The sequence below is a fragment of the Urocampus carinirostris genome, chromosome 3 (genome assembly GCF_059441175.1).
Source record: "Urocampus carinirostris isolate Australia breed hairy pipefish chromosome 3, RoL_Ucar_1.0, whole genome shotgun sequence".
Classification (NCBI taxonomy): domain Eukaryota; kingdom Metazoa; phylum Chordata; class Actinopteri; order Syngnathiformes; family Syngnathidae; genus Urocampus; species Urocampus carinirostris.
The window spans coordinates 49719401-49745413 of NC_142351.1; the positions used below are offsets into that span (position 1 = coordinate 49719401).

Genomic DNA, 26013 nt, shown 5'->3' on the forward strand with positions numbered 1-26013 from the left:
TAAATTGAGTGACAGCTTTTATTATTCAAAATTTTTTTGACCTGGTACAAATACCATTTACATTTCTATCACCAAAGAAACCCCAGACTATAACAGTACCTCCACCTTGCTTTACAGGTGGCGTCAGGCACCTTTACAGTTGTTCTCCATCTCACATTTGTTCTTCTGTGTGATCCAAACACCTCAAACTTATTTTTATTTGTCCATAACACTGTTTTCCAATCTTCCTCTGTCCAACATCTGCGTTATTTTATGCATGATAATGTTTTCTTTTTGTTGGTCGGTCTCAGATAACGCTTTTTTTTTTTACCACTCTGCCCTGAAGGCCAGCATCTTCGCCTCTTCACTGGAGACCTTGACAATGGTGTTCTGCAATTACTATTTAGCCAAGCTGCTTGTTGAGGACCTGTAAGGAGTTTATTCATAAAATAGAAACTAATTTACTTGCCCTCTGGCTGGGTTGAGCAGCGTGGCCTCATACTTCTTTCTACTCTAGTCCGGGCTTGTTTGTCCTCTTCTCTAAGGGAGTAGTACACACCGTTGTTGGACATCTTCAGTTTCTTGGCGATTTTTTAGAAGGACAATAATATACTGTCGAGATTTCACACTAAAATTTTCTTTTTCTGGCCATTCTGAAAGTTTAATCACACCCACAAATTTGATTCCCCAGACACTAGCTCAAAGAAAGGTCAGTTTTAGAGCTTCTTTAAACTGCTAAACTCTTTTCAACCATGCTAACACACGGGTTTTGAAATCATCCATTAGCCTTCTAAAGTAATTAGCAAACACAATGTTTTACATATATTTCTTAAAGTTTCATCTCTGAGTGTCTAGGGTTGGTGGCCGATACACCGGAACTTCTGGGTCAACGAGCGGTGGCCGACCTCTGATGATATCCGCGGCCTTCTCCGCTATCATGATGGTCGGAGCGTTTAAGTTGCCGCTGACGATACTTGGCATAATGGACGCGTCCACCACACGGAGACCATCGACACCGAGCACACGTGTTTGGGAGTCCACGACCGCCATCGGGTCCGAGGCCGCGCCCATTTTGCATGTGCAGGACGGGTGATATGCGCTGTCCGCCTTGCGACGCACAAAAGCGTCAATGTCAGCGTCCGACTGGATCTGAGGACCGGGCTGAACTTCAGGTCCCCGGAATGGATCAAAGGCTTTTTGGGCAAAAATCTCCCTGGAGAGTTTGACACATGCTCTGAACTCCAGAACATCTATATCTAGGAGGAGAAAGACAATGACGGTGTTGGTTGCCAAATATGGATTCAACGTTATTTGCTTTTGATGACGAAGTAAAAAGAACACACCCGTGGATAGGTAGTTTGGCTGCAAAATTGGGTGATCCTGTGGATTGGCGCTCTTCAGTTTCATCCAACCCATGCTTGTACTTCTCATCGGTCCGACATGAACCTATAGAATCACATTATTAGGTGGTCAGTAATATAAGGGTTCTCCAAGCCTTTTGGTTCGAAGAAATTTTAAACCCTGCACACATTTAACGGCATTAGCATGGGTAATTTAGTGTAGACCCCTTTGGCTGCAAAAAAACAATGGTGCTGTCCCCCACACACCTGAAGCAGTTTTCAGCCCTACTCCAAGTTGCCCAGATTGTGTGACCATTCAGATGGCAACTACCGAAGAGTCATATAACGATTACAAAGACACCTGCGCCGAAAGAAAACGCGAATGAGTGCTGCATTGCATAAAACATGGTGTAAGCCCTATACAGTGATCCCTTCTTTATCAGGGAGTTTTGGCTCCAAAAGGAATCCGTGGTAGGTGGAATATGCGAAGTGGAGACCTTTCCTTTTTTACAGTTGTTATACAGTTAAATACTCTACAATGCAACAAAACTTTTTACAAGCCAAAGTGTTCGTATAGAAAATACAATTACTTTATACTGTAAACATTTACTTATTCCTGACCATTATCTCCTATATTCAGGAATGTTTGGAAAATCACAATGCAGAACACAATGCAAATCCTTGAAGTAGCAAAATCGTGAAAAGTAAACCACGAGGGATTATTGTATTCCTTGACGACAGTGTTAAACCCCTTTCAACATCTCAATATTGAAACCATACTGTGAAGAGTACGTCCAGATTGCAACACAGACGTGAGAAGTCGTATTTTTCTGTTGTTGTCATTGGTGGTTCCCATGGTAACACACCAAATTGCATGAACCTGACATTGTTCCTCGAAGAATCAATAAAACTCAAATGCAGTGAACTGACAGTGACGCCGGTGATATGGAACAGGGACTGTAGCATGTTTGATAGATACCATCCACTGCTTTTTAATTTGGATGCAAAAATTGAAGACTTTACTTGGTTTTTGGATGAAAAGGTTGAAATATCATGAGTATGTATTCATGGTTTACGATCCCTTAACCACCAGGGTTGTCGGGGCACCACTGGCCCGAGTTTAGGTTGTGGCAAAGTTGGCATCCGTCCACTCCTTGACGTTGTCTGCCCAGTTCTTTATCAGTCTTCCTCTCCTTCTGCCCCCTTGGACTGTGCCCTGGAGAATGATCTTGTGTGACCGTACCACAGCAGATTTCGTGTGCGAACGGTAGACAACAGTGGGGTCGGATGTTCCCTCTGATTGTGTTGTGCTATGTTTTATTTGTCATATAGGCTTTGTGGCTGATGCTTAGAAGTTTCCTGTACCATGGCATGGGTTGTACTTTCTAGCTTTGCTGTGAAAGTCCATTTATTGCAGGTATAGAAGGAGATGGAAACAACCAGCACTTGCATGAGTCTGATCTGGGATTTCACTGCAATATTCTTGTCTCCCCAGATGGGTTTAAGTCTAGCAAGTGCGGATGTGGTTTGAACTGTTTTTCCCATGATTTCTGCTTCTGACCCTTGTCTGATATGAACGAATGTAGTAAATAATGATTAAAGTCCTTCTGTTTTGGTCATGTTATGTTTTATATAAGGGATGTTACCAAAAACATCAACTAAGTTTTCCTCTAGAAGGGCCCCACACGATCAAGGAATTTGTAGACCAAGCAGAAAAATGATGATACATGTTTGGTTTTCCTTCAAATATTGCCCTTGCAAAATGCTGATCACGAGTGGCGCCACACACACAGGGAACTTAACAAGGAATTTCCAAGCAGTTGAAAGCAGGTGCATTTGTAAATATAAAAAGTAAACTAAGTCTTTATGATTTCCTGCGGATGATACACACAAATGATAATGATCTCATCAGATAACTTCTCTAGAAGTTTCTCGGAAACCAATGATGGTTTTATTTTTCAGAAAACTGCTGTCTTTTATTTTTTATTTCGAGCAACATGTGAGTTGGGTTTTGTGGCTCTTTTTCAGCGTGTTTGTGTGTATTCGTTTACCTGTCTGTGTGTTGCCTGACAAATCCTCCACTTACACTCATTTTACAAGAACATAAACGAAGCTCTAACTACCCTCCCGAAATATTGACCTGCGGCACACTAACCTGATAAGCTTCTATCTTTGAAGCGACCCGCCCATGGTCGATGACCTGAGAGGGCAGGAAGTGAAACTGTATGTCAGGATGTGGTACGAGGGGCCGACTGCGAATAAAGCCTCCGCTCTCCAGGTGGGCTGTCGCTCCATAACCTTGGAGACAAACGACAAATAAGTGCCGGAGAACAATAAAGTCTGTCATTGCCAGATTTGTAAATCTGCTTTTGATTTCATAGAATTAATATCGTTGGACAGCAGTAACTTTATGACTTGTGGATGTATATATATATATATATATATATATATATATATATATATATATATATATATATATATATATATATATATATATATATATATATATATATATATATATATATATATATATATATATATATATATATATATATATATATATACACAGTGAAGAAAATAAGTATTTGAACACCTTGCTATTTTGCTATTTCTCCCACTTACAAATCAGGGAGGGGTCTGAAATCTTCATTGTAGGTGCATACCCACTGTGATAGGGATAAACTAAAACGAAAAATCCAGTAATCAAAATGCATGATTGTTTAAACGATTTATTTGTGTGATAGAGATGCAAATAAGTATTTAAACACTGGATAAAATAAATGTTAATATTTGGTACAGTAGGCTTTGTTTGCTATTACAGAGGTCAAACGTTTCCTGTAGTCTTTCACTAGGTTTGCACACACTGCAGGAGGGGTCTTAGCTCCTCCTCCACACAGATCTTTTCTAGATCAGTAAGGTTTCTGGGTTGTCGCTGAGAAACACAGAGTTTGAGCTCCCTCCAAAGATTTTCTATTGAGTTCAGGTCTAGAGACTGGCTGGGCCAGGCTAGAACCTTGATATGCATCTTACAAAGCTACTCCTCGGTTTTCCTGACTGTGTGCTTTGGGTTGTTTTCGAGTTGGAAGACCCAGCCACGACCCATCTTCAATGCTCTGACTGAGGGAAGGAGATTGTTCCCCAAAATCTCACAATACACGGCCACAGTCATCCTCTCTTTAATGCAGTGCAGTCGTCCATTCCCATGTCATCTGACCACAACACTTTCTCCCATGACACCTCTGTATCACCAAAATGGTCATATGTCCCTGGCGTCCCGATCATCTCCGGTTACCTGAGTTTCTTCAGATCCCCGACCACACTTCGTTCTCCTGTCCCAGCTACCCAACTTGCTTCCGATCCCTGACCACGCTTCGTTCTACTGTCCGAGCTACCCGACTTGCCACATGTCTCCGGCCGCGAGGGCTTTCCTGCCCCTCCTGCCCAGCAAGCACCAGATCGCTGTCTTTTTCCTTTCGCGTTGACTGCCCCGATCCCTTAATAAAGCATTGTGTGAAACGTATGTTTTTGGGTCCACTGCTTATTCTGGTTGTGACAATAAAAAATTATAACTACAAGAGCATTTTCCCATCTATCATTTCCCTCAACTTCACAAACAACTTACAAACAACAAATAAACATCTATTGATTTTAATTGAGTAAAAATTTTCTGATAGAACAAACGCAGTCAAAAATAAAAATACTTTGCTATATTGATGAGTAGCCCAATTATTTTTGACAGTGGCTAATTAAATTACATACATTTGTGTAAGTAATTAGTATTACCTGTGAACACAGAGAGCCACTCCAGTCCTATCTTGACCATGTGTAAAGGTTTCTGGGCTCTGTATAGCGTGATGGGCTGAGTGCACTTCTGTTGGACGTACAACTCCAAATGATCCTGCAGGTTGCTGCCCACACCTGAAAACAGCCCCACCCTATATACATTAATATTTGCTCTCGACCAAGTAATGGAGTGAAACGCACCGGGTAGGTGCTGAACCACCGATATGCCATGTTGCTTGAGCTCGTCTGCGTTTCCAACACCGGACAGCATGAGAAGTTGCGGAGAGTTGATGGCTCCGCCACTCAGGATCACCTCTTTATCCGCAAACACCTGCAAAGAGAACACAGATGATGTGGGAGTGTGTGAATTTAAAATACAATATATTGGTTCAGTCCTTTGTACTATATACAATCATTTTAAATAAATTGTGGAACAAAGCGGCAAAGCGGCCGATTGATTTGTTAGCCACACAGTTCAAATCCAGTTATATCCAAGTACCGTCTGTCCCCGTGTCTGCGTGGGTTTCCTCCCAAATTCCCAAAATAATAATTGGTGACTCCAACTTGTCCCTAGATATGAGGGAGCAAGTCTCTGTGTGCCCTGCGACTGGCTGGCAACCAGTTCAGGGTGTCCCCTGCCCACTACCCGATGATAACCGGGATGGGCTCCAGCACCCCCACGGCCTTAGCGAGGCAAGTGACATGTAAAAGGACATCCCCACCATGACAAGTGCACAAGACTGTGAAATATATATATATATATATATATATATATTGCTTAAGAATAGTAAAATGGTTATTCATATCTTACTGTGGTCAGGAAAAATGTTGCTGCTAAATGGCATTGCATTATTTTTCATTACACTATTGTTCTGATCCTTCCTGCCAATCTTTTGATGTTAAAAAGTGGTATAATTCATTAAGCACAGTATTTTTACGCACAAAACACAATCCATCTTCAGAATATTAAAAAGGAAAAAAAACATGTGCTTGTTTAAAACCGGAAGTGGCAAACTTTTACCAAAATAGGAATCTTATGCGATTGTTGGAATGGTTTATTCACGTACAAAAAGTATTTAGTCTCACTTCAAAATGAAGCAGCCTTGGACTAAAATACTAGTCTCGACTAAAAATCTTTTGTTGTTGTTGTTTTAATCTGGTGGAGATTTTTAAAAAAGCACTTAACATTTTTAAGTGGCAAAAAGCCGTAGTCTAAAACGTAAAGTGGTAGTGTTGGCAGGTTTGTGGTCTTTTATCCTGATATATTCATGATTACCAATGTAAATGACCTGTGCCCGCTCATTTGGCGCCAACGGCTGCAGGCTTTGATTGGCTTCCTGTCTCTATTTAAACCCAGTCCTGTCACTCTCCTGTTGTCAGTCTGTCTGCGAACCTCCGTCGATACAAGGCAAGCCTTTTTTGACCCTGACTTCCGCCTTTTACGTTTTTGCTCCCGTTTGTCTCCGGCTACAACCTGTTTTGATCCGGACAACGTCTGTTCCCCCGTCCCGGCTTACGACCCATTTTTGATCCCGACTACGTTTACTCTCCCTGTCCCGGCTACCGACCTGTTTTTCCATCCCTGACACCACCATCGCTCGCTACGGAAGATCCACTTCCGTATTCTGATCATATTCCGAGTGCGAGAGCGACTTGCTTCCCGCGTCCAGCCCTTCCTATTTCTTTCAATAAAACTTGTGGTAAACATTATGTAATTGGGTCCTGATTCTTTTTTTCATATATTTCTCTTTAAATTCTTTGTTATAAGTTTCATCTTGTTGTAAATATTGTTTATTACGTTGTTTTCAATGACAATAAAGAACAGTCTAATTCTGATTCTAATTATAGCTACATATATACACTTGATTAACTACATTAGCAATGCTTTTTCAAACAAAAATTCAGTCTGACATCAACCGCCAATATTCTTAAATATATGTGTGTACATATATTTATATATATATATATATATATATATATATATATATATATATATATATATATATATATATATATATATATATATATATATATATATATATATATATATATATATATATTCAGACTGGGATATTCGTAGCCCAATTTGGTATTTCAATGAATTTTTTTTTCCCCCAAAAAAAATCTTAATCAGTGGCTGCAATTATAGTGCACATTTGTATGTTAAAAGTTCAATTAAGTCCATGTGAATCTAGAAAAATATTAGTCATGTACGGACGTTGAAATATGACATGCAATTGCACACACATTCAAAATAACTTAAAAACTCCCATAACTTTGCAATAATTCATTAACCCTGGAGTGTATGACCTTCAAAAATGAGGACTGCATAACATATCAAATACAGTATATAGAACTTTTTCCCCCCTCTGACCCGTTTTGTCTGTCCTTTTTGCACATATTCCACGCCCACAGCTCGCCGGCCATCAAAAAGGATCTTGGTGGTCAGGCTGCGCACGTCTGTTTTCAGATTGGGTCGATTTAAAACCGGTCTCAGATATGCGCTGGCTGTGCTCCACCTCTTGCCTGCAAATTATTTACAGGAAGTAAGATAAATCAGTGAGTAGTAATAATTAATAAGAAAGATTAGTCATTTTAATTTCTAAGTAGCTGTTGAAAACACAAACACTTTAGCGGCCATGACCCAATTGTAAGAGTGTACTTGAAAAGCCTGCATTTGTGTTAGTTATTTAGATAGATGACCTTTGAAAATGGTCATGTCCATCCAACCCAAGCCTTCTTGCTGGAATCCATTCATGTCTTCAGTGAAGGGGTATCCGGCCTGCTGCCCTGCCTCGATGAAAGCCTTATGAAGAGGATGGTTGGTTTTCCCCCGGGACACGTGGAGTGGGCCGCTTCCTCCGCGGTACCTGCAGGGGAACAGGTTGAAGTGGTTCATGACTCAGAGCTGACAACACGAATAGTTCTGTATTTTTAAACGATTAGGCCCATAGCAGTTATTTATGTGTAAGCAACTGCACTACAGGATACAAAATAATTTTTGATTGTTTTATTTTCAAGTTCCAACTCTTTAGTCATACCTCTTTATGTAAGCACCTACACGTATAAACGCGTCAATTTTGATATATTTGGAACAATCTCGCTTCCTACACGCCGGAAAATCAAAGTCACGAGCATTTCCAGAGGCCACCACTGGAGACTGCTCGAGACCATTCATTGCGTGAGACCACTCACCCCCCGAACCTGCTTATCTCTCGAGGCTGCTCAATGCCCATTTAAATGACACTCGCTTTACACATTTTCTTCAGAAAGTAAAAGCGTCCGTGCTCTCAGCAATAGTTGACTGGGGATAATGGATTGCAGCTACAACCATGAATTTCATTTGATGCGGGCCTGAACACCTCATGACAAAAGAGCCTTCAGCCATTTATTGCTCACACAAATATACGATTGAGGATAATGGATCGTGGTCGGCACGGCAGGTGAGTGGTTTAGCACAGATCTGAGGTCATAGGAACAAATCCAGCTACCAGCCTTCCTGTGCAGAATTTGCATGTTCTCACCGTGCTTGCGTGGGTTTCTTCCAGGCAATCAGGTTTCTTCCTACATTTCAAAAATATGCATGTCAGGTTAAGTGGCCCGTCCAAATTGTCCCTAGGTGTGAATGAGCGAATGAGTTGTCTGTCTCTGTGTGCCATGTGACTGGCTGGCAACCAGTTCAGAGTGTCCCCTGCCCACTGCCCAAAGATAGTTGGGATGGGCTCCAGCACGGCTGCGACCCCTACTGAGGATAAGCAGCGCAGAGGATGGTTGGATGGATGGAGGGATGGATCGTGGTCGCAAGAGTGCAGTTCATTTTAGCCAAAATACATGAATAGAAAAAAAATAGTCTCTGAGCCTGACAAAAGTGTGCTCTGCCGGTCCCCGCTTACAGAAATATGTGCTTGGGGATAAGGGATCGTGGCCACAAAGGTAGAGTTCACGTTTTGGTGGACAGAACGGTAACAAACAGTCACCAGGCTGGACAAAAATGCCCCCAGCCAGACCCTGCTCGCAGCAATAAGCGATCAGGGATTGTGGATTGTGGGATATTTTTAAACCAGCAAAGTATAAAATAGCAAAGGATTAAAGTATATTTGTATAAGGTGTGTGTGCATATACCTATTAAGAGAAAAATTTGCGCTCTCAAAAAGTATCCAAATTTACAAGGATTACTGTATGCTGTAGTGTTGGGATTTTTGACATTACAAAAGAAACCTCTTTGAGAGAATTTTCTGATACATTCAAGAGAAAAGTCTTTAAAGAATGTTAAAAAGCTACAAAGTACCCATAAATATTTAATACAGTGCATACAAAAAAGGTTAATGCTTAGAAAAACCTTCGTAAATCGCTGCTAAAGCAATCAGTATAGTCTAATTTAAAAAACACACCCAAGAGTGCAATTTAAAGAGCTGTCTATTTTTCAAACATGCAGGTTTATTAGTTGTGAGTTTTAATTTTAATCACAAATTCTACTCATCAATAACTTGAGAATTCATCTCTCTGAAATGTGTTATTTTCCTGCAAATTTGCCATTTAAAAGGAAATAATAATTTGCGAGTCTCTCCGAATTTTTCCCCTCCCCGCAAAAATAGAATTAGAAAAAACATTTATTCTTGTTTCCGCATACCTGTTGCTGCCCAGTTCGTGACATTGTGCTTTTCTAAAGTAGGGCAGGCAGTGGTCGTAATCCCAACCTTCCGCACCTTCCCTCTGCCACCGGTTGTAGTCATCGGCGTGGCCGCGGATATATACCATGGCGTTGAGCGAAGAAGATCCTCCCCAGACTCGTCCCCTCGGCCAGTACATGACCCGGTTTTCCATGTGGGACTGCGGCAAAGTATGGTAGTACCAGTTGTACCTTGCGTGAGAAAGATGAATGTGACAAAAGAAAACGCCAAACTTGGGTGATTTCTTACAAACTGCATCTATCAAAAGTGCTAATTGTGTCGGGATTTGGTCTCAGTATCGGTGATAACAAAAGAGTTGAGTATTCAAAAAGCATCAAGCATCTCTTGCCATTACTGAGGTGAACCAAATTTTGGCCCAATCCCATTTTTCCCCATCAACTGACCCACTTCATCTAGTTTGAAGTATCCCCCTCCCCTTCTGCCTCTTTGTCGAGGACAAGGAAATGATTCCTCTGGGACAGAGGTGGGCACTCAGGTCCTCGAGGGCTGCACGTTCTGCATGATATTGGAGGTTTCTCTGCTCCAATCCTGATAATTCCAATCACCAGGTTTGTTGACAAGTCAAGGCAGCTTGGTAACAAGCTGATCAATTCTATCACCCGAGTTCAGTGTTGGGCACGTTATTTTCAAAAGTAATGAGATATAGTTACTCGCTACTTCTTCCAAAAAGTAACGGTGTTACTCTATAGTAAAAGTAACTAGTTACCAGGGAAAGTAACTATTCCCGTTTTTTTTTTTAAATAAGTTGTATTTCCAAGGATAATACATGAGCAGTATTTGAGTCAATGGAAAAGAGAGGAACAGACAGGTAAATGTAATATTAATTGCACCTCACCAGCAACAGATTTAGCCAACACTCTAATTGCAATAAAAAAACCACTAAGTATATGATAAAATAACAATCAGGAGTAAACAATATGAAGTGAGTTTAATTAAATGCAACTTGAATGGTTCGTTGTAAAGATGGGAATCCTGACTCTTCCGGCTCCCGAATGAATCTTCAGGTTGTCTTTGTTGTTTGATTCATATATTACCTTTTATTATGTATTATTATGAATGGCTTAGAAATTGGAAAAATAAAGCAAATTAACAGTCAAACATTAACACTGAAAAACACAGGAAACATACATTTAAATGTTTATAAATCTACAGAGAAAAAGATAAAATACAAAATAATTTTAACCTTTTTTATACTGAACAAATTCAAAGTCAACAGCACAGAATCCCTGAACTATTTTTTGAGAGATCACAACAGAAAAATAGCGTCTTGAAGGGAACCGGCTCCTGACTGGTGCGTAGCCGGCTCCCACTTCCAAGAACTGGCTCATAGAGACGTTCTGTTCACGAACGACACAAGTTGAGGTGCTCAAATTCTTTGAATCAGCCCTTATTCGCCTTTTCTTCCTGTGCATTTGTAAATACTATGTTTGTAATCGCTATCTAACTCTATGGTAGCCGCTATTTTGAATGGGGACATGATCCGAAAATACGTGAATATAAACATACTCGGAGGAGAGAGAAAAAGCACTTTGTTTAAATTAACGCAGCACGTTTGTATGATAACGGCGTTGTCACAGCGAAAAAAGTCATAAGTTATATTATCCCGTTAACGAAAAGATGATGGCGTTGAAGAAGAGTTGCCTAAGTTAAGTAAGAGAAACCTACAAAATCATGTAGGGCATGCTGCCGTCGAGGAGCGGAATGCTCATCCCTGACCTAGGAATTGGGAACATACTTTCTGCTTACCACCTCATCACTCTGAGCAGGGCTACTTGTGACATAGAATACGCAAGAATTTATGAATAATTATTTTTCTTTTTAAATATTTTTTTTAATTTCACTTACCTCAAAACATTGGAACTGTAATGTTTGATGTACAAAAGAAATAAGTAGAACCTACAAAAATCCTGCGTTTCACTTATGTTTAAGCTTCCTCATCTTCCCTACAGCCACTTCTCACTCCCGCCTCTGGGATTTTTCTCGTATTGCAGCCCCTTCTGTACGAATTTATGTTCCCTAACACAGAAAATATATACACATGTATTGTATTTGGTTCATTCCATCCCACAAATGTGTCCAGCTGTTCAGTGATGCAGACGCAGCGTGAATATGGAAGCAAGAGAGCTCCTGAATACATTTTGTCATATTGGGCTTGTGTTCCTTACTCTTCCTTCCACCTTCCTCTAAGCTTTGCAGAGGAATGGGACATTCTTTGCTTCATAGTGAAAAATTTGCTTGACTTAAAAAAGCAAAATAGGTGACCAATGGGATTGAGCCATAGACTCTTGTGTGATACTGACTACCGTACTTGTCATCACAAAGGTTGTAGGTGAGTGCGGCCGGCATTTGGATTTTCCATGAAAGGCGCACGCTGCCGAGCAACATGTCTTTCGGCCCGGCTTCCAGCAACAGTACGGACTCCTGGGGATCCTCTGTGAGCCGGTTGGCAAGAACACAGCCTGCCGACCCCGCCCCAACGATGACATAACTGTACGATTTCTGGTGGGCTGAAGATGATGATACTGGCCTGGTACTGATGCAACTGTAGTCCTGGAAGACAGCGCCAAGACGGCAAGTCCTCGTGAGAAATTGATCACCAGCTGATGGAGTCAGGAAGATCCCTTTATAGGATGAATGTCTCGTGTTAATGACTCTTCTGGATGCAGCTATACGTGGCATGAAGCAAGAAGCCATCTGGATTTTGGGTGGGTTTTTCTCATAAACTGGTCACTGGAAGACAGAGAAAACACAGGCATGTCCAATGTCCGCCCTGGGGGCCAGCTACGGCCCGGGATACAATTTTACCGGCCGGTGAACTCTGTCATAAAATTGATAACATGTGGTCGCTAGTAATGTTGACCCCGGTATAAAAGAAATTTGTACCAGAAAAAAAAAGAAAGTCACTAGAATTCACCAGAAAGTTAGCCCACCCTATTTCCGACATGGCGACTGTAAAGATTGCAAGAAAAGTTTACTGTGAGTGCTGCTGTTTCCAGGACAAGTGGAAATTTGATTATTTTTAAAGGATATGATATGAAGAAGCACAGCCAGATGAAACATGCTCGATACAAAAAGCTTACTGGAAACGGACTCTGTGGAAAGGTGAAGCAACTGGAAGCTGTTTTAACAGCACAGCAGCACTTTTTCAAAAGACCCTGCGGGTCAAATAGACATTATTGGAACGCTAATGGTAAAAGAATGCCAGCCTGAATAGTCGGCCCTCATACATTTTCAGGTTACCAAATCTGGCCGGCTTCCTGAAAAGTTTGGACACCCCTCCACTATAGGACTGACTTTTAAAGCGGGATAACAATCATGACACGGGTCTCGCACTTGTGGGAAAATAGGGCTAATTACAAATTACAAAATTAGTCTGGCATTTTTTAAAGGGACACTTATGTATTATGTAGTGCCTCCTACTGGTAGAAAAAACTTTGAATAATATTAGGTCGAGAAAATTGTATTACTGGTAATTTTATATAACATTAGCCTCACCCAGAGGGAGCAGACATGATTGCCCACCATCTTGCTGCTACAGATACCCAAACACCCAAAACCTTATGCTTGCTTTTTCAAGAAGTTGCACAAAGCTGAGCAAGTAAATTAAAAGAAAAAGGTGCGATTTGCACGCTTTGGGTCTCTGTTATTTGTATTTTTTCTAGTGCTTTGTGGCACTCATTTTAGGTTGATCTACAAAACAAATGTGGCCGAGCGCGGCGTTTCTCAACCGGTGGGCTTTTCTGTCAATTGTAGCATTTGAGGTGAATAGCGATAAGGGGAATGAAAAGTAGAAAGCAGTAACAACAACGTTCGAATAGAAGAAAAATCATGTATGACTATTTTATGTACAACTATACACGAATTGTGGTACTAAAATTATTTGCACATACACAAGTACTTAGTGTCTGTAATGATTTCTGGATGTGTCTTGTGTACTCAAAATTGAAAGAAAGGAATCGATGAGACCGAGCAACGACTTGATTGCAATGTGCAAATTAAAAAGAAATATAAAGAGACGTGCAAAATCCACACAAGTGAGAAGATATCAAACCAAAACCATCTCGACTCACACATACAGTGGCTTGCAAAACTATTTGCCCGCCTTGAACTTTGTGACCTTATGCCACATTTCAGACTTCAAACATAAAGATATAGCACTGTAATTTCTTGTGAAGCATCAACAATAAGTGGGACACAATCATGAAGTGGAACACACTTTATTGGACATTTTAAACTTTTTTTTAACAAATAAAAAACGAAAAAGTAGGTGTGCAAAATTATTCAGCCCCATTGAGTTAATACTTTGCAGTGCCACCTTTTGCTGCGATTACAGCTGAAAGTCGCTTGGGGTTTGTCTCTATCAGTTTTGCACATCGAGAAACTGATATTTTTGCCCATTCCTCCTTGCAAAACAGCTCGAGCTCAGTTAGGTTGGATGGAAGTGTTTTTAAACAGCAGTTTTCAGTTCTTTCCGCAGATTCTCAATTGAATTGAGGTCTGGACTTTGACTTGGCCATTCCAACACGTTGATATGTTTTTTGGTGAACCATTACATTGTACCTTTTGCTTTATGTTTTGGATCATTGTCTTGTTGGAAGACAAATCTCCATCCCATTATCAGGTCTTTTGCGGACTCCATCAGGTTTTCTTCCAGAATGGTCCTGTATTTGGCTCCATCCATCTTCCCATCAACTTTAACCATCTTCCCTGTCCCTGCTGAAGAAAACCAGGCGCAAACCATGATGCTGCCACCACACTGTTTGACTGTGGGGACGGTGTGTTGAGGGTGATGAGCTGTGTTGCTTTTAAGCCAAACTTAACGTCTTGCATTGTTGCCAAAAAGTTCAAATTTGGTCTCATCTGACCAAAGCACCTTCTTCCACATGTTTGATGTGTCTCCCAGGTGGCTTGTGGCAAGCTTTAAACGACACCTATGATGGATATCTTTAAGAAATGGCTTCCTTCTTACCACTCTTTCATAAAGGCCAGATTTGTGCAGTATACGACTGATTGCTGTCCTACAGATTATCCCACCTCAACTGTAGACCTCTGTAGTTCATCCAGAGTGATCATGGGCCTCTTGGCTGCATCTCTGATCAGTTTTCTCCTTATATGAGCTGAAAGTAAGGGATACGGTCCGATCTTTGTACATTTGTCGTTGTCTGATACTCCTTCCATGTCAATATTATTGCTTGCACAGTGCTCCTTGTGATGTTTAAAACTTTAAATCTTCTTGTATCCAAATCCAGCTTTAAACTCCTCCACAACATTATCTCGGACCTGCTTGGCGTGTTCCTCGTTCTTCATGATGCTCCCTGAGACTATCACAGTGCAGGTGCATTTATACTGAGACTTGATTACACACAGGTGGATTCCATTTATCATCGTTAGTCATTTAGATCCACATTGAATCATTCAAAGATCCAGACTGAACTTCTGGACAGAGTTTGCTGCACTGAAAATAAAGGGGCTGAATAATTTTGCACACCTACTTTTTTGTTTTTCGGTTGTTAAAAAAAGTTTAAAACATCCAATAAAGTGTGTTCCACTTATGATTGTGGCCCACTTATTGTTGATTCTTCACAAGAAATGACAGTTTTATATCTTCATGTTTGAAGTCTGAAATGTGGCAAAAGGTCACAAAGATCAAGGGGGCTAAATAGTTTTGCAAGCCACTGTATATACGTGTTTGACACATGCTCACAGCATGATATGTAAATCTGCAAAGTGTGTGTTCACTCTTGACCTAGATGGTCACTGATTAATTTCACAAGAAAAACAGTTTGACAGCGTCTGCTCAAAGTTTTAAGGTGAATTGTTGTGCATTACCAGCTCATGCTACCACAGCAGAGCCAACAACATTTCTAGGGAGTCATCTCACCCTGGCCACCACCTCTTTGTGCTGCTGCCTTCTGGCAGACACAAAAGATCCCTTAAAAGGAGGACGAACAGGTAGTTCCCCAAAGCCATCACCCCCTAAAACGAGCATACAAAACTCTGGAAAAAACATTGCCTATGTGTAGGAAAATGTATACAGTGTTGGTTGGTTGTTTGGTTGGTTGGATCCCATAACCACTCGGGTCGTGTGGGCATTATTTCCTGTGGTGTATCTTGGGCAAGTACACCCTGGCGGTGCCCATGCCTCTCCAGGCCAGCCTATGTCTCTACCCAGTCTCATACAGGGGACATTTTGCGTGTATTAACATTTTATTTCTTCATTCTTATGTTTGCACCATTTTGCTGCTAATGCCATTGCACTATTTTTCTGATGTACTTATAACAATCTAAAACTTCTTATTATTTTTCTTCACTAGCTTATGATCATTACATATCAATCCAAATATTATCTAATATTATTTCTTATCCTTTTTTCCCTTGAGTTTTTTATTTCATCTTTATCCTAGACCTAATTCTGTTGCAAACAATGTAGCCTACACTATGTTGTTATCAATAAATTCGAATATTATTTAAATGTCTATGCCAATGCCTATGCCAATGCCTACGTCTATTCTATTCTATTTTACTCTATTCTATTCTATTCTATTCTATTCTATTCGTCCAAATAAGAAACACTTCAACAGCCTGCCTTTAAAGTTTGGTGAATGATTTTCTCAAGCCTATTTAGACGGTGGCGCATTCGGCTGATATCATATAACAAGTTTACGATTTCAAATTAAATACAGCCATGACACTCATACGTCAAGTAAGTCTATTTATGGACAGGGAGGATTAGAAAATAAATTATAAAGGAAATTAAAAGTACCCTACAGTGTTTCAGCGGTTTAAAAAAATAGTTTACGCATAACCCATTTCGCAACCTTTTGCTTATCAGTGCTTGGGTCAATAGTGTGTTTCTTATGGGCTAAGCCACTTCGCATAAAGAGACACTTTAAAATAAAAAAACGCAACAAAAATTGGAAAGCATGTGATTTATATATGTACTTTTAAATATTGATTATCCACCCAAGTTTTTAAGACTTGGTTTAGAGACTAAAAGCTCGCAAAAAGGTGTCCTGCGGACCACAAGCATCTCGAAACATGACGGGTCACCAAACAGGATCACGAGAGTATCATGCATGAATCAAAAATACACAACAATCAAATATGAAAAGTTGCGGGAATAAACAAGCTGCAGCCTACCGTGCGTAAGGGCGAGCGGAGCACACGTCAGAGCGGCTGGAGTAGGTGGAGCCTTGCAACCAAAAAAGGCAAACTGACCCACGCTTTAAAAGGATAAAAACACGAGAAAATCCACGCATTCTAGCATCATGCACCGGCTGCATATTCTCGTCTGCGTTTGCCTTTCGCCACTGGTGACGTCACAGGACATTGTAAGTTACTTTGCTTTGTGGATCAGGTGTCCAAAATTCAAAGTTGCGTCAAGTTGTATTGTCTCTTTACAGAACGTGAAGTGTCATGAAAATTATGGTATGTCATGTTTTTCCTCGTTTGTATACGATGGGCAGGGGCAAAAGTACCTTTACACCAGGGGTCTTCAACGTGGTGACCACAAGCACCAGATAGCCATCCTAAGTGCACCTGAGTAGCCCGCGGACTGGCTCACTAGTGATGGGTCATAGTGATTTTCTATGAAAGTTGATTTCTAAACAGCATGCAAAATCATTGACAGCATCAGTGTATTTAACTCATTCAATTCCAGATATTTCTTTAATTGATTTTTGAAGGCCTACAAGAAATGTAGTCTGTAGCTATATAGGCATAGGATATAACAAAAGAAAGCCACAAGACGTATCTTTTATTAGAGAAAAATAATCTTTCAACCTTTTTCCATTATTTAGTAAACAAGAGTTGAACATTGTTAAGTTTCTTGAAAATATTTTTTTCAAAGAAGACATCTTTACAAAAATGACTTTGTGAAAGGTTTTATTTCAAGCAGAAATTTCACTTTGGTGCTTTTTTACATTTGTGATACATCCAATATCCAAACAATACTTTCCATAAACACAAAGACACATTGCTTGCAAATTATTTTTTTATCAAGAACACTGAACTTATGCATGAACAATACATGAACATGCAAGAACTTTTCATTGCCAGATATTTCTGGTGAAATGATCACATGACGGGCAGCACGGCGGAGCAGTGGTTAGCGCGTGTGCTTCACAGTTCTGAGGTCGTGAGATCAAACCTCCTGTGTGGAGTTTGTAAGTCCTCCCTGAGCTTGCGTGGGTTTCCTCCGGGCACTCCGGTTCCCTCCCACATTCCAAAAACATGCATGTCAGGTTAAGTGGCCGGTCCAAATTGTCCCTAGGTGTGAAAGAGCAAGCGAATCGTCTGTCCCTGTGTGCCCTGCGACTGGCTGGCAACCAGTTCAGGGTGTCCCCTGCCCACTGCCCGAAGATAGCTTGGATGGGCTCCAGCGCCCCAGCGACCCTACTGAGGATAAGCAGTGCAGATAATTGATGGATGGATGGATGATCACAAGACGATGACCAAAGAATAAAGCTTTGAAAAACTGTCTGGACTTTGCTTTTCCCATCACACTGCTTCACCGTGCGTACCCGCCATATGGGCCGCCTACGCAATGTCATACACTGGATACAGGAAGCAAAACTAAGCAAACAAAGATCTGATCAAAGCCACTCATGCCATTTAGTGGTGATTTATCATACTGAAATAATCCCCCCCCCAAAAAAACCCACATTTTTATGTTTTGGCACTCACCAGCAATGCTTCTGAAATCATGTTTATATGGTGTGGCACTGAATGAGTTAAAGGTGCTGTAAGGAACTTTGATTCACGAAAGAGTTGTCTCTTTTTGCAGATTTCCCACCTTCAAGTGAAAGCAGTCCGTCTCTCCTGGCAGACTTGAGAGTTGATTGGGTCAAGGTGTCAGGAGCCCACATGGCCAACATAAGCTGGGCCATTAATGTTGATGGTGAGGCTCATTTGATTGGATTTTGCCATGATGTTGTGCAACATGCAGACCAAAGAATTTAAGGTTTGGTCAATGAGCTTGCTACTGCAACAACTAAATCAAGCATACATAAATCTTAAACTTGTTGCCGTCATTTTGTTCCCTTTTTGCAGCGAGTGTTAAATATCTGATTGGTACACGCATCAAAGGGAGGGAAATCTACCTCTGTGAATACTTTCCATCTTTGGCTGAGTCTAACCTCACAGGATTACATCAGGTATTACACCGAGATGAATTCATTTAAGACTTTTTTGAGTGTTGTGTGAAATTTGCTACCAGTTCCTTATAAACATTTACATTCTTCAATACTCTGCATGGATGCTAACGAACGTTTAAAGGGATAGAGGGTATCATTAAGCGCCTCTTGGTAGTAAACAAATCATGCATTAAAGAAACCAATATTGCTTTAAGAAATGAGCAAACAAACTTGAACTATGCAATCAATCTCCATGTTTTAAAACAGTCGTAGGTGGAGAAATTTGCATCCGTTTCACATTTTATAAGCCTCACCCAAAAACCAAAAAAAGCTTGCAAAAGACTGGACAAAAGGAAGGACGAAAATGGTGCTTTTTGGTCACTTTGAATTACTTATTATTCTTCTTTGTGCTTCGTAGCACTTGTTTTCAGTTGCACTCCACAATACAGCAACATGCAGTGGTTAAACAATACACACTGTCTCTTTAAAGGTGGGGTGTGTGGTTTGGTGTGTCTTTAAAAAGTTGAAAGTAGAATATTATCTTTATTAAGTATGTGCTAACAATGTCCAAATGAGTTCAAAGAACCTATATAAAAAAATTCCAACGCGCCTATTTCCACTTTTATCTTACCTTTTCCACTGCTGTTGCGGGACTTGCAACACGTTAGGAAGCAGGAAAAACAGATGGGGGTGAGGGTGATTGATTTCATTCTCATACCTGGGTGTTTTGTTATTGTAGCCTAAAAATGGTAAAAGTAAAAAAAGGACAACCCAAACCCCTGAAAAGATGAAAAAAGAAGGGTTTAATATTACTTGAAGAATGAGCTGACTTGAGGCTGCGATCATGGCTTCTAGCTAGGAGATGGTGGCAAAGAGTAGCAAAAATTCACTGATTGATCCTAGTTTTTATCATGAATCTTATTTTTGTGCAGATATTTTCTACAAAGACAGTTGAGAACAGTTGTATGTTTTCATGAGACCTTTTCTTGTTGAAAAACACAATTTGACCCAATGTCAAAAAGACCATTGCTCTGGCGGCCCCCAAATCATTTGAGTTTAAGACCCATGTTAGACATACTGAATTATCCGCTCATTTTATTTGTAATGATTCTTCAGATTCCATTGTGTGCTAATGTGTGCAATAAGTGTCCGATTTACAATTGTAAAAGAAAAAAAAAACGTGCAATATCTGAACGGATGAAAGGGCATTCAATAGAAAGGAACGTTTCATATCATAGGTTGAGAAATTTGTATTTCTTTAATAACGTGAAATCCCATCTTAAAAGACGCCGGTATGTGTGTCTGGCATCTTGCTGCTAGGCTTTGCCCAGACAATGTGTTTTAAACTGGTTTATTCCCTATTTTACGGACCAATATTTATTTGTAGGTATGTATGCATGTTCCTCTACAACCCATGAATTACATGTGGGGTTCCCCAAGGTTCAATTTTAGGCCCAGTACTCCTTATTCTTAGTGGATTCTTAGGGGATTTTACTGTCTTGCTCTATGCTAAATATTTTATACAGCACTTTGAGTGGCATTTTTTGCCTGAAAAGTGCTTTACAAAAAATTGATTTGATTTGAATACAGTGCCATCTAGTGGTTTGAGAATTTAAGGGATCATGAGATGTTTTGGTCACTCCTACTTGGTGCAATACATTTCTGCTGGGGTTACTAATCTGTTTGAGTGTTGGAATCATTGATTTAAAAAAATGCTACAATTGAATTTACAGTGATATTGTATTTCTGTCTCTCCTTTTCAGAAATGGTTTCATTACTTAGTACATGAAAATTATGGCTCCACTTTTTTTGTGGCCAACCTTCCTTTGCCGCCATTGGGGAGCGGACTTCCTTATAAATCTGCCAAATTTGTCACCACTCCCACTGCAAATAGTAAGTGTCCTTCATTATTTTCAATTATTACGGGTGTAAGACTTATTGCAGTAGAGAAATGCCCATTATTGCACCCAAGACAACCCAACAGTTACACATCGTTTTACCATGAAATGGAACACATGACATCAGAGTAGAAATGACATCCAATATTACAGTGATTTTCAACCACACACTTCATCATCAGATCATCATCAGGTGTGCCGTGAAAAATTATCCAATGTGACTTTTTAAAATGTAAAATTTTATATAACATTTATGAATCATTTTCTGCAAATATTATATTCATTGTCAAGTGTCTGTGCCGTAAGAACTGGGGGTGTTATAAACTATATTGTAATTAAACATACTGTTCAGTGTCATTATATAACATTTTTGGTTAGTGGTGTGCTGCGAAATTTTTCCTATGAGAAAAAACGTGCCCTGGCTAAAAAAAGGTTGAAAAACACTGCGATATTCTATTGGCTCAATTGTATTCCTTTGAATTTGAACTTATTTGAAATGATACCATTCTTGAATCATATTACATAGTTTGCCTAAAGGTTACAATTATTTATTTGTGTGAGGGGAACTGACACTGATTTTGATTCTAGAGCAGGTTATTACCACCATTGTGACGCCAATGGACACTAGAGATTTATTTCTGTAACCTAAAGAGTAAAAAAATCCAATTACTTGCCAGGTTTTTGGAGAATGATACTTAAATTGATGTTGGGCACTTGAATTAAAATGCAGTGGATCCAATCCCATTATGATTCCAGTTGTATGGAAAAATTAGTGTTTTCTTATTTTACTCTTATCTAACACCTCAACAAGGTCGGGTTGAAAGAGGAACTGTGTAATTGAAAATACTACCAGGCCAAACAACCGAAAACAGTATATTATTTGGCCACTTAAACAAAGGTCAAATTAGGCATAACATACTGCATAACATAACATATTTATTTTCTGCAACAAGATATCATTGATGAATGGTATAGTAGCTGTCCATAGCACTTGTTTTTTGATTGTAGTTCATTGTTAATGAAGAATGGTTGATTCTGGTTAATTCTTGTGGCAAAAAGTTGAAGTCATGGATGGCTACAGGCCTTTCCACTTGTTATTCACCTTCATGTTTTAGTTGATAGATGAACAAGAATAGTGGAAGATGAATTGGTCAGTTATACCAGTTTTTTTTCAACCAGTGTGCTGGGGCACACTAGTGTGCCGTGAGACCTTGTCTAGTGTGCCACTGGAATTTGCCCAATTTAATCTTTCAAAAAAATCAGACCATTATTCAGTATTTTTGCAATCTTCAGACGAGGAACTGTTATAGTCATCCATATCAGTAGGTGGCAGTAGATTTTTATATACTTTTATGTACTAATCATCTGCTCTTGAGGCAGCACAGTACATTTAATAACTTAATTTGTTTAACAAATCGGTTTAGGGTTGCACTGTAAAAAATAAAAACATAAAGAACATCATTCTTTTTTATTTTAAATAGTATTTTCTTCTTTTTATATACTAATAATCTGCTTATGTATTTTCAATAAACTGAAAGAGAGATCAAGAGGTCGCAGGTTCGATTCCCGGCTCCTGCGTGCTATATGTAAAAGGGAAAAGTGTGAAGCACATTGTAAAGTACTTTGGGAGGTCTTCATTGACTTGAAAAGCGTGATATAAATGCAGACCATTACCTTACATTATGAGGTATTACAGTGAAATATTTGACATAACTTCATTTTCAAACATTTTTTGACAGACGGTGCGCCTCGGAGCTTTTTTATGAATGAGTGTACCTTGGTTCAAAAGTTATACGATTAAAATGTATATCCGTCTTGTATATTTGGACTGGTGTAAAATTACAGCTCAGTTGGATATAAAAAAAATGTTGTTCAAGTCATTAATCTTGGTGTGGCACACTGATTTACAAGGACATTTGAAAGAGGCACTCCTCACCGAAAAGGTTTCTGACCCCTGCTCTAAGGTAACTGCATCGGGTGGTGGCAGAGCCTTTCATCGATGAAACTGGGTTACACTGTAAAGTCAATAATTTTACTTTATTTCTTTCTTTCTTGCGAGACTCAGAGACGTAGTCTATCGCTATTCTATTTTTACATCCAAGTATATGTCGCATTTGTGTCAGCGTTTCACATTTACAATCTCTCTTCTTTTTCAGGTGTTTCAACAAAACCAACAAAGGTTCCTCCAGGTGAGCATTTTAAAACCACAACACAGTTCAGGTTTAAAAAGGAAAGATCCGAATTAACGTAAGTAATATTTCCTTTCAGCTGAGATCTCCGATATTGTTACAGACAACCCACTTTCAGGTATTACACAAAAACAATATGCAACAAATACAGTATAAGTGATTTTTTAAATGTATCTTAAAATGCTCATCGCGCCTGAATCATTAATTCAAAGTAGCTTTTGCATTTGTTCACTGACACAGATCCAAGAAACGATTTCTTCAGCGTATTGGTGAAAGTTTATTTAGGGTTGGCGGCTTTGATGATCCTAACTTTGGGCTACGTCATCTGTAAGTAATAAAATATTATTTTTCTTAAAGGTACAGTTTGTAATATTTGACTACTGCATGTGTATGGTGATGTGCGACCGAAAACAAGTGCAAAAAGCACAAGGAAGAATTCAAACTATGGAGACACAAAACACAATATTTTCCTTCACTTTTTTTGCCTAGCGTTTCGTGCAGAAAGAAAATAAAAAAGAAAGAGTACAGAAATGGAACAGGATGGAAGGGGAAAAATATGAAAATAAAAACAACAACAAAAAACAAGGAGAGAAAAAAAGAATACGAAAGAAAAAGTGGGGGAACGATAAGAAAGTTATGAAACCATGAAAAAGGGGAAAAGAAAGAAAAATGGGGAAGAAAAATAGGTTAAAAAGAAAGAAAAGGAAGTAAAAAGAAAAAGAGAAGAGAAACAAAGAAATGTAACAAAGAATAATATTCAAAATGAGCAAAACTTATCTTGCATTGAAACCATGTTTTTCGCTAAGTTCTAAATTTTTTCTGTTTTTGTGCAAAAAGAATTAATTAAAATTATTTGGAAAATGCAAAAAGGAAAAAAAAACAGTTTTGAGAGTAGCCTTGGCAGCAAGATGTCAGCCAATCATTTCAGCTCCCTCTAGGTAAGATCATCTTATGTCAAACAAGTGCGGATTTCTCGACCGCCAAGTATCTATAAAAAAAATATACCATTACATGATAGTTCATATATTTTTGCTTAACGTTTAAACAAATATTTTTTCTTTTCGAACTAAGTTTTTTTTACCAGCTGCAGATGCTAAATAATACACACTGTCCCTTTAATGCGATCTTTTGATCCATATGGAAACACCACCACACCATAATCAACAAATGTTGATCTCTGTTAAATGATTTGTTTTTGATACAGATAGAAGGTGTGGGAAAAACGACTCCATGTTTTTAAGGTGTAGAAATGTATCGACTTCAGCGGAAGATCCCGTCCAAGTCCTGTTGGTGTACCCTCCAGAGAGTGGAGACCTTCAGAAGGCTGTGATGGCCTTGGCAGAATTCCTACAGATGCATGCCTGCTGCAGTGTTGCCATTGACGCATGGCAACAAAGCAAGATTGCGCACGTGGGCCCAATGCGCTGGCTGGCTGAGGAAGTCAAAGCTGCTGAGCGCGTCCTCATCATAGAGGTAAGATCTTCAGTCCGAGCCCAAATTCGAGCCCGACCCAAAATCTTGGGCCCAAAATGTCAATCGTTACGCCCGGGTCAGGCTTCTCCCTCACTTAATTTTGAGAAATAAATATATGATTTTGAAATGTATGTCAACGGTCATGAACCTTTTTGACTCAAACAACAATGGAAGCAAAATGTTTAGAGTTTTTTTGTTCCGTGTATTTTAAGACAAAATTCAATAAGACTGCCAAGCCATTCTCCAGACAAAAGGTAATTCTTCAGAACATTTTATTTCACTGTGTGGAGTTTGATGATTTGATAAAATCTATGGAATAAGAATAATTCCAGAGCCTGTGCCCAATATAAAAAAATATACCACTTAAAATGTATCTCCCTCCCTCAGTTACTTAATATTGTTGAAGCTCATTTAGACAGTCATTTTTGTCATAAATATTGGTTCCAAAACAAGATGGGAGCAGAGAGAAGTGGGTTAGGTTGGAGAGGTCCGCCTATCCCTCACCCAATCAAATTGTTCTGGGTACTTTTCAGGTTTTCAGGTGTTTACAGTTTGCTCTTTGGGTTTTCAACATTAAGTGTCTCGACAGTGATTATCCATCCATCCATCCGTCCATTATCTGCATTGCTTATCCTCAGTAGGGTCGCGGGGGTGCTGGTGCCAATCCCAGCCTTCTTTGAGCAGTGGGCAGGGCATACCCTGAACTGGTTGCTAGCCAGTCGCAGGGCACACAGAGAAAGACAACTCACTCACTCGTTCACGTCTAGCGACAATTTGGACTGGCAAATTAACCCGACATGCATTTTTTTTGTGAATGTGGGAGCAAACCGGAGTGCCCGGAGGAAACCCACGCAAGCATGAGGAGACGAGGTGGCTGCGGTAGCTGGACTTGAACCCTGATCCCTTGCACTGTGGGGCTGCACGCTAACCCTCCAGTCCCTGTGCCGCCCTGACAGTGAACAAACATTTTTTAATGAGTGCCCATATGCATAATACAATAGAGATTTGCAGTCAAAACTGGGCATGTTGGTCTAACAGCAGGACTGTAAACTGTAGTTGAGTCAGTACCCTATATTTTCTTGAACGAACCAAGAGTCCACTGTGTCGCTTCAGCTTTGCATACACTACAATTGGAACAATACACAGAAGATTAGCATCACCGAGCTAGAAGTACTCAAGAAAAGAGTAATATGCGACTCGCGAGCCTTACGGAAACGATAATGTAAATGAATGCATGTAAGAGATTTTCAAGTGTTGAAGCCTGTCTTTTGTCAGCGTAGCATGGGCCGTGATGAGCAAGAAAAACCGTGATTGAATCAGTATCTTGTCACAACTCACTGCTACCATCACAGTGAATTTTGAGGCCGTGAGTAGTTTTGGCCACGACAGACTCTCGTCTGCTAGAGAACACATGTCACCTCATTACAACACGTACTGTACTGAACTCTCGCAGTGTCAATTCAAATAATTCCTGACTGTCTTTTTCTATTATCTACCCGTCATTGTTCTTATTTCTCTCTCTCTCT

The 26013-nt window shown here is 39.8% G+C and overlaps 2 protein-coding genes across 3 annotated transcripts in view; one reads left to right on the top strand and one right to left on the bottom strand.

Moving 5' to 3' along the window:
• Positions 1-17086, bottom strand: chdh (choline dehydrogenase). Its single transcript, XM_088332244.1, has 10 exons — positions 16934-17086; positions 12102-12523; positions 9733-9963; positions 7806-7972; positions 7477-7628; positions 5304-5433; positions 5103-5237; positions 3475-3617; positions 1323-1425; positions 1-1235 (listed from the first exon to the last, which is right to left on the bottom strand). Exons 2-10 carry the CDS (start codon positions 12485-12487, stop codon positions 817-819), a joined length of 1866 nt encoding a protein of 621 aa, XP_088188370.1. The 5' UTR covers positions 12488-12523; positions 16934-17086; the 3' UTR covers positions 1-816.
• The window catches only part of il17rb (interleukin 17 receptor B), an 11502-nt gene continuing 2550 nt past the window's right edge, over positions 17062-26013 (top strand). The window contains exons 1-9 of one of the 2 annotated variants that reach the window (XM_088332241.1): positions 17062-17124; positions 17197-17221; positions 18579-18692; positions 18845-18948; positions 20691-20820; positions 22982-23014; positions 23094-23132; positions 23255-23341; positions 24219-24487. In XM_088332241.1, coding sequence (XP_088188367.1) covers positions 17062-17124; positions 17197-17221; positions 18579-18692; positions 18845-18948; positions 20691-20820; positions 22982-23014; positions 23094-23132; positions 23255-23341; positions 24219-24487 — 864 coding nt within the window. The remainder of the gene's footprint in view (positions 17125-17196; positions 17222-18578; positions 18693-18844; positions 18949-20690; positions 20821-22981; positions 23015-23093; positions 23133-23254; positions 23342-24218; positions 24488-26013) is intronic. The other variant, XM_088332243.1, reaches the window with a different exon arrangement.